This window comes from Ips typographus, linkage group LG3 (assembly GCF_016097725.1).
Source record: "Ips typographus isolate SLU linkage group LG3, UJ_Ityp_2.0, whole genome shotgun sequence".
NCBI classification, from domain to species: Eukaryota; Metazoa; Arthropoda; class Insecta; order Coleoptera; family Curculionidae; genus Ips; species Ips typographus.
The window spans coordinates 22,204,855-22,218,068 of record NC_138424.1 but is presented as its reverse complement, the minus strand read 5'-3'; the positions used below and the strand labels follow the sequence as shown (position 1 = coordinate 22,218,068).

At 35.1% G+C, this 13,214-nt stretch overlaps 1 protein-coding gene across 4 annotated transcripts in view; it reads right to left on the bottom strand.

Annotated features, from left to right (window-relative positions):
- LOC145725916 (uncharacterized) overlaps positions 1 to 13,214 on the bottom strand; it is a 276,687-nt gene that overhangs the window by 21,509 nt on the left and 241,964 nt on the right. For all 4 annotated transcript variants that reach the window (XM_081974838.1, XM_081974837.1, XM_081974840.1 and 1 more), the window contains 2 exons: positions 8,323 to 8,448; positions 7,853 to 8,046 (listed from right to left, as the gene is read on the bottom strand). In XM_081974838.1, the coding sequence (XP_081830964.1) occupies positions 7,853 to 8,046; positions 8,323 to 8,448 (320 nt within the window). The remainder of the gene's footprint in view (positions 1 to 7,852; positions 8,047 to 8,322; positions 8,449 to 13,214) is intronic.

Genomic DNA, 13,214 nt, shown 5'->3' with positions numbered 1-13,214 from the left:
GCCGCCAAGCGGAACCCGCTCGATACGAGCAGGGAACCCCTGTAACCGACAAGCCCGAAGGACTTACTTTATGCACAGCAAGCCCCCTTTGAAGTGTCGCCAAGCGAAACCCGCTCGATACGAGCAGGGAACCCCTATGATCGACACTTCCTAAAGGACCTACTTTAGGCGCTGAAAGGGTCAAGAGTCCCGACGGTCACCACTGGGTTGCGCAAGGACTCAAGTCTGTTCAGCCTGGATATCCAAGAAGGTATCGAGCCGTCCGGGCACTAGGAAGTTCGGACTGATGCTCGATAGACCGACCCAGAGACCAGTAATCTTCGATGGCTTGAGACGCTGATTAAATACTCGTCTCATGACCCCAATTTGCCGGTCTCGCTGATTCGGCAGTGCACTGGGGGAGACCGGGGCCAGACTAGGTAACGGAACATGGTGCAACTTATGTTATTCGTGACAATATGTATACACATTCGATTAAAACTTACTGACTATATGTGCTCTGACAAGTTGTTTAAAAGCATCTAGGGTTTCACATTTCTTAATATTCAGGGGCAACAAATTAAAATCATACAATCCTCTATTTAAAACAGTGTTAAGCATTTGATCGGTGTTGCATTTATCAGGCAATATAAAATCGAGACATTGACGAGTATTATAACTATGTACATTTTTAAAAATTTTCGTTCTATCACAAATATATGGTGCAATCATTTTGTTTTTTATCTTAAAAATTAAAACATAAACGCTAAATAAAATCTTTTGTTTGACGGATAAAATCTTTAAAACGTTAAACATTGTGGCAACAGGAGTATAACGGTTACATTTTAAAATGGATCTCATCGCCCTATTTTGTACAATTTGTATTTGATTTACTTTGTATGACGGTAAACCATACAACAATGTGGAGCAAAACTCTAGGTGGGGAGCAGCTATGCTGTTATACAATATGAACCTGGTTTCCATGGACAGTTGTTTTCCAATTCTTGCAATAAAACTAACTTTTTTTGCAAACTTCCTAGTTATGTAATCAGCATGCTTTAAGAAATTTAAGTTTGAGTCCAAAATAACTCCTAAGTATTTAATCTGATCTTCGTAAATAACTTGATTGTTGTCGATAATTATATTTAGGTCTTGGATATTAATTTCGTGTAGGCGATGTTTTCTACCAAATAAACAAAATTTTGATTTTACGACATTTATGCACAATTTATTCAAACAAAGCCATTCAAAGATGTTTTTTAAATCAGTATTTACTAATTGTTGCATAGTTAATATATCGTTTCCTGCCAAATAAATCATTGTGTCGTCAGCAAACAGTTCGATGCTGCACCCCTTCACACTTTCAACAATATCATTAATGTACAATAAAAACAACATGGGCCCCAAAACAGTACCCTGCGGTACCCCATGCTGCACAGACAATGACTCAGACACCCGATTATTATATTTGACTCTCTGTCGTCTATTATGTAGATACGATTCGAACCATTTTAAGGCCACATCTTTAATTCCAATGTTTCTTAGTTTTTGTAACAGCATATTTCTGTCAATCGTCTCGAAAGCCCTCTTAAAGTCTAAAAATACCGCCAAAACCATGTTGACCCTATCTAATTCCCGATTAAAAACATCACAAATTTTTAAAATTACCGTTTCACAGGAGTGCTGCTCCCGGAAACCAGATTGATTTGGAACCAATATGTCGTTTTCCTCACAATACTTTTGAAACTGCTTTTTTACTGCGAGTTCTAGCACCTTTTCATAAATTTCGACTGTATTAATCGGCCTAAATTCATTATACATTTTTGTATCTTGGATTTTTGGTACTGGAGTGACTATTGATTCCTTCCATTTGTCTGGGAATACGCCACTGGAAGTGGATGTATTCACAACATCCAGTAGACGATTACCAGCTACAGTACACACATCACATAAAATGGCTTTTGAAATACCACTGATACCACCCCCAACATTTTTCAATTTTTTCAAAATATCTTTCATTTCTCTCATAGTCAGTGGTTCAAAGCGAGACAACGAAGTTTTCACATTAAGAGCTGATGAGGTGGCTCCATCGGGATGGGAATACGGAGGCACACTATTTACAAATTCATTTATGCTGTTGATAAAATAATGATTAAAATTTGTGGCAATAAGCAACTCGTCAGAAATATACTGACCCTCAAACTTAATTTCAGCTGGTGTAGATGAGCGTTTACCAGGTAATATTAGTTTTAAGTTTTTCCACATTTCTCTAGAAATAGTGCCTTAATAATAGTTTAATGTAAAAACTGCATCTGGCTTGGTTTAGAAACTATAGAACAAATTTCAAAATGTCATAAAACTCTAAAATTTTTCCATTCAAATTACTTTGACAAATGGAATGTCAAATTGTTGTAGGCTCTCAATTTGTCACAAGAGAAAGACAAACAAATTTAGCCTCAACAATACCAATATCAAAATAGAATGGTAAAACTAACACTACATTTAAACTGACTTTGAAAACAAATGATTTAAAACTGTTTTTACATGACTGAGGCTAACGAAGACAATCTATTTCCTTCACGAATAATCATCATCTATCTCTAAGATCTGTCCTATACTTTTTTCCGTAAAACACCCTTTTAGTCTTGTCTTAAACCTTCTGACAAATTTGGCTTCATATGTAGCTCTAAACATAACTTACAGTGAGTTTTGACAGTTATGACAATTGTCACGTGACTCAAGCAAAGTATTCCTTAACGTTATAATTGTCAAATTTGGGTCCATGGAGCTACAAACAAAACTTCGAATTAGCGCAACTATTCCTAATTTTATAGTGTCAGGTCACTGGTCAGTGAATTTTGATAGTTATGACAGCTATCACGTAACGTAACCAAAGTATTAAAGTAGTCTCTAATTTGAGTTCATGAAGCTGTAAAGACTAGTTCTCTAAGAAACATATCTACTTTGCATTTTATAATTTGAATTGTTGCTTTTGATGTGCCTTTTCTTCATCATTCTCTTGAATTCTCTTAAAATTCCTTAAATTAACGAACATTTTCTTCAAAAATAAAGTTCTGAGAATTTTCAATCACCAATTTGGTCCATTCGGCACGTAACGTTTGCCAAAACATTTATGTGATAATTATGCCTAAAGAAAAAAAACAGCACATGTCAAGGAAGTTGAAACCGGTAGTAACGACTGAGGGAAAGGAGGAGTTAACATCCTTAATCCAACAAATGGGCTTACAACAAAGAAGGATGTGTTTCCACTACGAAATTTACTTCGCAGTCTGCAGCGTATTAGAGTAATAAATTCTCATAAGAAGTTACCTGAGGTCATTTGTCTTAATATTCCTTTTCTTAAAAGTAAAAGTGCAAAGTTATGAATTGCGCCAAGGAGCGTTTCACTTCCGCCTGGAATTTACTCCACTTTTAAAACTACCCGATGTTGGGACTAACACGGATTTAAGAAACAAACCGTTTTGTTCCTGCTTATATTTAAATTGCATACCATTTAACGACGGAAACTGGCTTTACCTGGAAATGTTACGTTCATGGATATATTTAAGGGAGAAGTCTGGATGCGGAAAGGAAAGGCAGTTGCTAATTGTCAGCGTGAAAACCGCCTCGGGGACGACGTTGTCAGCCGCTTATTTTGGGTCGTCCAAAAGGGAGTTTATAACTTAATATGCACGAGGGGATGCTTTGAAGGACATTTTGAAACAGAAATACAGTCAATCTAATCAAGAAAATATATCGCATTTCATACAATATTTAAGTGTAAGTGCAGAAAACCTGAAAGTTGAAATTCTATTGAATTTGAATAATTATGCATTTTAGAGATAGAGTAATTTAGGTTAGGTGAATCTAAACATTCAGGTACAATAATGCCGCAACTGTCACTGTATCATTTCCATCCGTCATTTCATTGAAGCCGTTTGTCAGCGATCCAATATCTCGAAATTCCAGTTACCACGGTCTAAATTGTAGTAATGTCGGTTCAAAACTTGAAAAGTGACGCTGACCTAAGTTCCGATTCGTCCTGGACCATTCTGAATCCATCGCAGTGCTCGTCACCTCGAAGCTCGAATGAAGATGTACGTAAATCAGAAAAAAAGACCAAAAGGCAGCTAGAAGTTGATGTAAGTGACCCGAATGTAGAACTCGTCTCTTCAAATCACAACCAAAGAGCAGCCGACTACAATTTCTTATCAATTATGGCCTGCCTTTTAACCATCACCGGGATGACATTGCTCACTGTATTACTACCGCAAAACCCTTCAGAAAACCCATTAGAAAACCATCTAATTCAAATGTATGAACATGCTAAACATCCAACTTTTGACAATGCCTTCAACACCATTCAAATGACCAAAGACGTGCTGGAAAAAGCCCATTCCTCAAATTTACTTGATGAAGCTCTACAAAATTTGAATAATGACACCTGCGAAGCTTTCTTCAATTCAACAATTGCTGGAGCACCAGAAATGGACGTACCGTATTACAAGGAAGTAAAACATCTCCAAAACACTAGACAAAGTCTTCTGGAAAGTGCTAAAAGTCTGATCCAAAACCCGCGCCTTCAGATGTTCGTAGCCACCTTAGTACAGGACATTTGTCTCATCAAACTTATAAGCGACTTTACGAAAATTAGCGTTTCAAAAAAGAAGCACTCGGAGAAGATAAAGTCATCTAACAAAAAATTGAGTCTGAATAAGAAAGCAAAACCTTTGGAGGCTGCTGCTAACTCTTCTCAAATTGTCAGTGACAAACCCAGCGAAAATGGGAAAAGCGAGTGTGAAAGAAGATTTGAAGAACTAGACACCAGATGGTCTTTGCTAGGCCAAAACCATCGTCAACGAATCCAGCAAATTAAACGGAAATTTCTCAAAGAAATCGACCAAATCAAGTTGCAAGAGAGTGAAGGTATTAATAGAAAGCAGAAAATCCGGGTAACTAGAGAAAAGTTTATCCAGAAACTGAAAGCTGACAGGGAAGTTTATTTACACAGGCTGAGGAAATTGAGGGACGAAAAACAAGACACTTTAAGTGAAATGTGTCACAGTTTCAAACAAAACCGTAATTTAAGCTCCAAGGATGTTTCGGTAGGCAATTTTGCCGTCGTTTTACCCAATGAGTATGACTTTAGCAAGAAACTAGAAGAAATGAAGAACAAAGAACGAAGCACTGAGGGAAATCAGCTTCAAGCAATCAACAACACCACCATTAGTTACATTCCTCCAGTAATTGAGGAGAATAACAACACTTTGAAGATATTCAACGACGAAGAGTTCCCACCTTTAACCGTACCCAAAAGAAAACATACAAGTAAACGCGTCAGATTACTAAAGAAACGTTTAGCTCAAAATGACGGCAAAGAGGTGGAGGATGTAGTCAAAAACATTGTTTCTTCACTATCAAAATCTCTGGTAGTGAAGACGGAAGAAGAAGCGTCACCTTCAGAAAACACTTCTACTGATGAAGGGACTTTTGTTCCGGTAGTCAAAAAAAAGAAGACCAACAAAAGGGACGTAAATAGGTTGTATGACGCGGCTTTTGAAAATCAAAGCAAAAAAATCAGGAAACAGGATCTGAGAAAGTGGCACAACAACTTTGAACTAGATTACAAGAATGGAGGTTCTGAGCCGATATTGTCAAAGCAAGACCCTCAGAAGGTTTACAAGCAAAAGGTTATTCACAAAGGCCTGCTATAGGACGCACTGACTAAGTTAACGAATTGCTAATTAATATGTTTTATTAAAATGCAATAAAAATAAATAAGAATTGAAGGGTGAAACATTTGTTTTGTGAATTTTATTTTGATTTATGAAGCTGATTTCAGTTTTTATTTTAGTTTGTTGTCATTTTACATATTTTGGAAATTAATTTCTTTTCCGTCTTTTGAGGGTGTCTCAGAGGAAATTGAACATGACTAGCAGAATTTGGTGTGATTCGTCCTCTCTAGTTTTGGTATTGCTGACACCATGTTTAATTAACTTCACGAAAGAGGTAGCTCGTAAAAACTGCAACTCTGTATTTTTATAAATAAGGGAAATACTTCTCTAGAAAGTTACGAAAATTGGACACCTTGCAATATCCTAACCTCTAACCAGTCTAACTTCAAGTCTTATTATCCAATGAGATCAGAAATGTATGCGTAGATAGTTAAGAAATTCTGATAAATGATATACAGAGTGTTCTAAAATTTTTAGTGCTTTTTTCACCTAGTTAGAAGTCCTGTAGTATAAATATGCGCTTTACTGTACATGGAAACCCTTCTGGAGCAAAATAAAAATTTGCTGTAATTGCACTTTTCTCAATAAAAAATACTACAAAATGAGTCCAAACTCGCCTCCTTTGCTCTTCACGTTACCGAGATACTGAATCTCAAAAAGTAGCTAAAAAAACCTCTAATAGCCCCTTTAAATTTTTTTGAGCAATGAAAACATTTTGTGCTTTTTTGTGCTTATTGTACTTAATTTTTAAGAATCTTTGGTATGAATATGCCCCTTACTGTGCATTGGAACACTTTTGGGAGCAAAAAAAAATTAAAATCCTGACAAAAAATTGCACTTTTTCAATTTTCGGTTCAAAGTGGTTACTTCACATAATTTTTAAATCGTTGTCAATTATCTTCTAGTTTTGGAGATTTTGATGGAAACGTATACAGAATGTGACAGTCACCTGTCTCTGTCAAATTATTGAGAATTTTGTTTCCTGCTTTCAAAAATTAGGCTCCTGGGCCTTAGTTCTTGAAATCAAGGAACGGAATTCTCAAGAAAAGTGTTGATAGAACGTAACAGCAGAAACTGACAATGGCGGGTTTTTGTCACATTCTGCAGAACTGTCTCTTGATAACTCACTTCCATCGTTTCAAGAATACGCTCCCTGGACTCTAATTCTTGAACGCAGAGAGTCACCGCCTACTAAACTAGAAAGCCTAGAAGGTGGTTGTCAAAAATTCCAATATGGCGGAAATAGTGGTGACAGTTTGCGTTTGTTTGTATTGTGGAAATTTAGTTTTCTGAGGATTAGATGAATTTTTACGGCTTAAAATGAAAATTTGAGGTTATTTGCGTAAGTTATTTTTGTTTGCTGTCGTTCATAAGTTTTTCAAGCCACATTGTAACAGCAATTCAGGAAAAAGCCCAACCGTGTCAGTTTTTTACTTAAAAAAAACCGGATCTAGCTCAACAGTGGTTGAACACTTTGAAGTGGGATGATTTTACTCCAACACTATACTTACTGGTAGGTACAAGTGCTTTCTAGTACAGTAAACTTATTCGGTATTTGTTACATGCACAAGTATATGAGTTACATTTTAAAGCATCCTTCAATGTGAGAGCAACAAAAATAATTTTGAATGAATGTTCTTGGTAATAACATAAGAACCATTTACCAGTTTTGCTTACCTAGTTTCAAGGATTTACAGATTTTCTTACATTGAACAGTGTTTAAACTAGTTTGCTGTTTGTTGTACTTTCCAGGACAAATGTTCTAACCAATTTGTTTAGGCTGTACTTAATTGTGTATAAAAAAGCTCTATCCATACATATCTGGATCAGGAATGAATCTTTTTTTGATTTTTCACTCACAACTTGCAATCAACTACACGAAACAATTAAAAAAAAAAACATATTTTTTACTGCATCTGCATACGTTTGTGTATAAAACGAAAACCGCTAACGCCGCCATTAAAAGTTACATTTTAGGCTTTCTAGTATAGAGGGCGGTGAGAGAGTAGAATTGGCGAGGCCGCCTTCGTTTTCACGCTCCATGGAGCGAGCAGTGCGTTTTTGACGTCACAATGACAAATTTTGACAGTAAACCAAAAATTATTCTTTCAATTAATAAAACTACAAATTACATTTACCTTGTCTGGTGTAATATTGTCTCTCGGCGAAATGGGCGGTGACGAACAGTTTCCAATGGGTGGAACACCCAATTCGTAGATGTTAACCATATGGGCGGCTTGGGCGTGCACCATAAGGTCCCAAGCGTTTTGAAAAGCATCCTTGCATTGAACACACAACAAGGCAGCCGTAGTTTGTTCATCCAGCGTCGGTTCTGCATAATTCAAGGAATTAAAACTTTTCAAATTAATTTCCAGATTTGTTATTTTTCTGCCGGATTGCAACCGGATAAAAGACTGTGGTCGTCCAAGTCGCGTAAATTTATTCACTGGGCGGCTTATTGCGCAACACCTGAGACTTTCAGTAGTAAATTACTGCACTTTAATCTTCTTACCCCCTCGCAGTTTCATATACAGTTGCAAGCCAGGTTTAACGTGGCTTTATTTATTTTTAGAGGGAAAAATGCCAAGACGGACCAATTAAAACTTACTTGTTTTGGTTGTTTCGCATTTGCACGTAAAACGTAATTTGCAGTAGGTTTTCTTGTGTTCCAAAAGTTCGTGAAGATCCGAGAACATCTCCCTACAGTTGCCACAGATTAAAATGTCTTGATTACCTGAAAAAATACCACTTTTCATAAAAACGCAATTAATTGATGAGGAAAACATATAGAATAGGTGTAGAAAAAAAATTGAGTTGAAAAACGAGCCAGTTGGAATAGCAACATGGCATTTGATTAAACATTAATCACGACAATAAATCAGAATGCAATTTACGATCGGTTCTGAGAAAATTAAATAGTTTGCTTGGGCGAAAATGCTTTTGGATCGACCGAATAAATCAGTCCCGATTAGTTGGATGTGTCTTTCTTCTTTGCCGGCGGAAGGAAACCGAAATAACAGGTCTTAGTGTGGAACACCCATTATTTAATAGAATAAATTTGCTTCTTTTTTGTTCGATTTAATGGATTTTTTCCGTTTAATTAATTAATCAGATTAAATTTTTCAAACCCTGAGAATGATTTTGCTTTAAAAGTAATAGTTATGTAACTAGATAAAATATGATTGATTTTATGTAACCACCTCTGTTACAAAATGTCATTTTCTTGTTGTTAATGTGAGAATTCACACCAATGAAGATATAAAGTGCATTATAACACATTTGCTACCACTTAAAAATTAATAAATAGCTATTTATGTGATTTTGTGTAACGAATGAATGTTTGTAGGGCGAGCGCAGCGAGGTCCTACAATTTGAATAAGTTACACAATAAGACATTTTCGAAACGTGTTGCATACATAATTTTTTCTAATTTTGACCAAAAAGCGGTAAAAACCATCTTTTAAAGTGATTTAACACAAATATTCACTTTCATAATACCTTGTATAAACAGTGACAACGACATGTTATGATGGATGTCGCCCATATGTTTCTACGGAAATGCATAAAAACAGGGAGTGATGAAATGAACTTTTCATAACTAGTTACATAAAGTAAAACGTTTTGTCACTCTAATCAGTTTTGAAAAGTGTCACTTTATATGCCAAAATTAGAAAAAATAATAAATTAAACGCCAGTTACTTTTATAAGTCTATCCCTGCATTTCTGACAGTTAGGACGTTTGTCTTTGTAGTATGACAGTTGACGTATAGGTCAGTTCATGAAGATGTAAAGTGCAGTTTGTGCTATTACTCGAATATGTTACAACTCAAACTATTCTATACGTCTGTAGTTGATGTTTTTATAGTTGTGACACCGTTGTCCATTTAGAATGTGATTTGAGCAGCATAAAATGCTGTTTGGAGTGATATTTCACTACCACTTGGACAAAACTCAACTTAAGCTACTTTATAATGGAATTTTTGACAGTTGTAAAGTATTGTTCTATTCAAGACAGCTGTCATATAAAGCGCATCAGTCAAAATCCAATTCATAGAGCTATAAAGTGTCATTTGTATGGAATATTTATTAAGACTTATTATTAAGTATATAACTGTAGATTTGACATTTGACAGTGTATCTTAACTAAACGTGTCATATTCACAAACGGCATTTATCTGGGATTAAAATGTCACTGTGATGCTCGACCAATACGAAAAGGCCCAAAAAAGATAATTCTGAAAATCGACATGTCAAACTGTTGGTTTGAACTTCAATTGCACCTGTCAAAACATTAATTAGGTTAGGTTATTAATTATAAACACTAGAAAACAAACAATTTTGTTATTGAAATATGAACGTTATCCGAGCTTATAAGCCGTGGTCCAATGGAATGTCTTCCTATATTGTTATTGGAATTGGAAAGGTTAATGACAAATTAAGCTATTTGACAGATTAAAGTTACTAAATTAGAGGGTTGTTGCAACGTAACAGCAATTTAATTACTAAAAAAGACCCAATAGTTTCAGAAATTGAATTAAACACAGAGCACTTATCGTAAACAGATTAAAAATAAATGAAAATAATGGGAAATATGCGAATATCAAAATTGATTTTGCAAGTAAACTAGTTCACGAATTCAGAGAGACGTTTGGTAACATTGCAGGGGTTTTAGCGGTACTGAGGTTTTCTGTTTTTGTCTGGCGCATGCAATTATGAATATCTTCTTGTCTATTATAAAGCTTTGCGATTTTGGTTAGTGCTACCCTGTGCTGACTTTCCTGTCAATCATTCGAAGTTGCTCTACTGACGAAGACATTAATCGAAACGTTAAAATACATGATTTTGATGCTTTCAGCCTTTTTCTTGTAAATAACACTCCAAGCACTCATATAAAATTTTTAACAAAGAAATTCTCAACATTGTACAATTCTCAAACATATTCATCATTGTAAATTACACCTAATGCGGTTTGTTCTTATATTTTTCATTGTTCTAATGCAGTTCCACATAACCCTCTTGTTTGCCGCATCTTTGGTTTACGTGCAAACGAAAGCAAGGAAATACCACGTTTTGAAATCAACAAAAAAAATTAAGCAAGTCAATGCATCAAAAAGTCGCAGCCCTTATCGCTCTTTTAACGAACGTTTCAAAGTTCATAAAAAAATCAGTTTTAGGGTTAGGACCTTCATTTTTTTAGACAATATAGTTTAGTGTGTAAAATATTCATAAATCTACATGCCTAAATTTAGAAATTTCAAAAAATTAAGCAAGTCAAGGCACCAAAACAACGTTATAAAACTCACATCGGTAATCGCTCTTTTAACAAAAGTTTCAAAATTCACAAAAATTCAGTTTTAGGGTTAGAACCTTCATTTTTTTAGACAATATAGTTTAGAGTGTTTGTGTGATTTTGTGGTACGTGATCAACTAATTACAGCTTTAGTACACACAATAGCCAATCTAATGACGTTTAATTAGGTTAGACGAACAAAACGATTCGAAAGGACGAAAAACAATCAGTAAAGTGGCGAGCGTTCATAAATCCTCCTCACATGCGGCGAGTTTGAACAATATAAGTAAATTATGAAGCCGTTTTCGTGGCAACAAAAAGTGAATAATAAATTAGGACAATAAAAGCTAGAAACACAATAATTAAACCAACAAAATAAACTCGGGAATACAAGGCGAGTTAGCCAAGATTTATGCGGAAAAGAAATTGTGAAAATGGCGCTTTTCACACGGACCACGTTAATGAAACCGGGGGCTAAGCTTTATAACGTTTATTATATGTTTTTTGCCGTCCGTTTGAAAAATATGCCCGAAGCGACGGCCCTTTTTCCATTTTAAATTATACACTTAGTCAGAATAAATCCGAACTTTTCGTTTTTGGGCTATTTACGTCGTTGCCCAGATAGCACCAAATATTCTAGGAATATTCTTATAATATTATTAGCAGATACATGATTATCTGTAAGTGATTCATAAATTGCTATGTAACTATTCCATGAATATTCAAAAAGTAGTAACTATGCATGAATTCTGTAATTTAAACCTTGAAATCGATTGGTCTTAAAATTACAATTTACAACAAATTAATTACCACCTGAAATCATAACATTTTCAAAATAGCAAGACTGCATTTCCCAAACCACCAAGTTTTTTTTAAATTTAGTAGTAAGGTAAGTAATAAATGGCAATCTGCTGCTCAATTTTCTTAGTGGTAACTCTTGCGTCGTGTTGGATAGCATCTGAAAAAAAAACTCATACATTAATGACACACAGATTATGTCCAACGACATAACTCTCTTGAAAATGTTCAAACAAACACAATAATAATATACAATTTCCAGTTCTAAATGTGGTTCAACTTACTTTTGAAATCAATCACGAATTGCCGACACTCGCGACTTGACTCTACTCGATCACCCACAAATTTCTGTTTCGCAAAATTTTAAGGGTAAAAAAAAAGTTTTTAGGGAACTCTGAATCAAAAACACGCTGCTCTTTTGCATGGAACAAAAAAACAAAAATATGTACTTTAACACAATCACGCTATAACAGAAAACTTTGGTTAGAGGCACAGTATGTCTCGTCGCTTTGCTCCTCGGGATTTAATTTTTAATTTTGACATACGGTCAATAATCTATCTAGACCTTGGTTGATAATACAGGTGTGGTAAATCCAAAACCGATCATAGGAAAACCGTGTAACGGACAGAGAAACATAGATAATTGCATGCGCGGGACAAAGACAGAAAAATATATCAAGTAGGCCGTATTTTCAGCGCGCTGTTGCCAAACGCCAAGTATCCAATACCGTGGACAAAATTAATTTTATTGTTGGATTATTCCTAATTTATTTCTATTCATTTGGATAATCTGTATACGGTCAGCTAGCTGTATTTAGTCCGATTTCTGTCACAGTTTTAATGAAATTACTTATAAATTATAAGATACTTGGCGTTTGGCAACAGCGTGCTGAAAATACGGCCTACTTGATATTTTTTTTGTTTTCTGTCTTTGTCCCGCGCATGCAATTATCTATGTTTCTCTGTCCGTTACACGGTTTTCCTATGGTCGGTTTTGGATTTACCACACCTGTATACTATTAGGAGTTGATATTACAAAAATCAGTAGTATCAGTGAGTTGCTGAAATGTGTAATTCCATGAATGCGTAAAATGCCTTAGAGCACGTGTGACGTACTATACTTTACCTACGACCAAATGAAAAGTCCAGTTTTCGCAATTCATATAATTCAGAGTAACTTTTCGTTAAAAAAGTATATTTTCAACGTATTGATATCAGATTTGTACTGATCATAGGTATTATGCCACTAAAGAAAAAAATAATAACGTAAAATTCACAAATCATTATTGTTGTTCTTAAAATGATTATTTATGGTGACATTACAGTTAATAAGAAGAAAAGGAAAACTTTCAGTAATATTACTTGATATGTTTGCTATTGCAGATAATATTCTAGACGAAGTGGTAGTTACT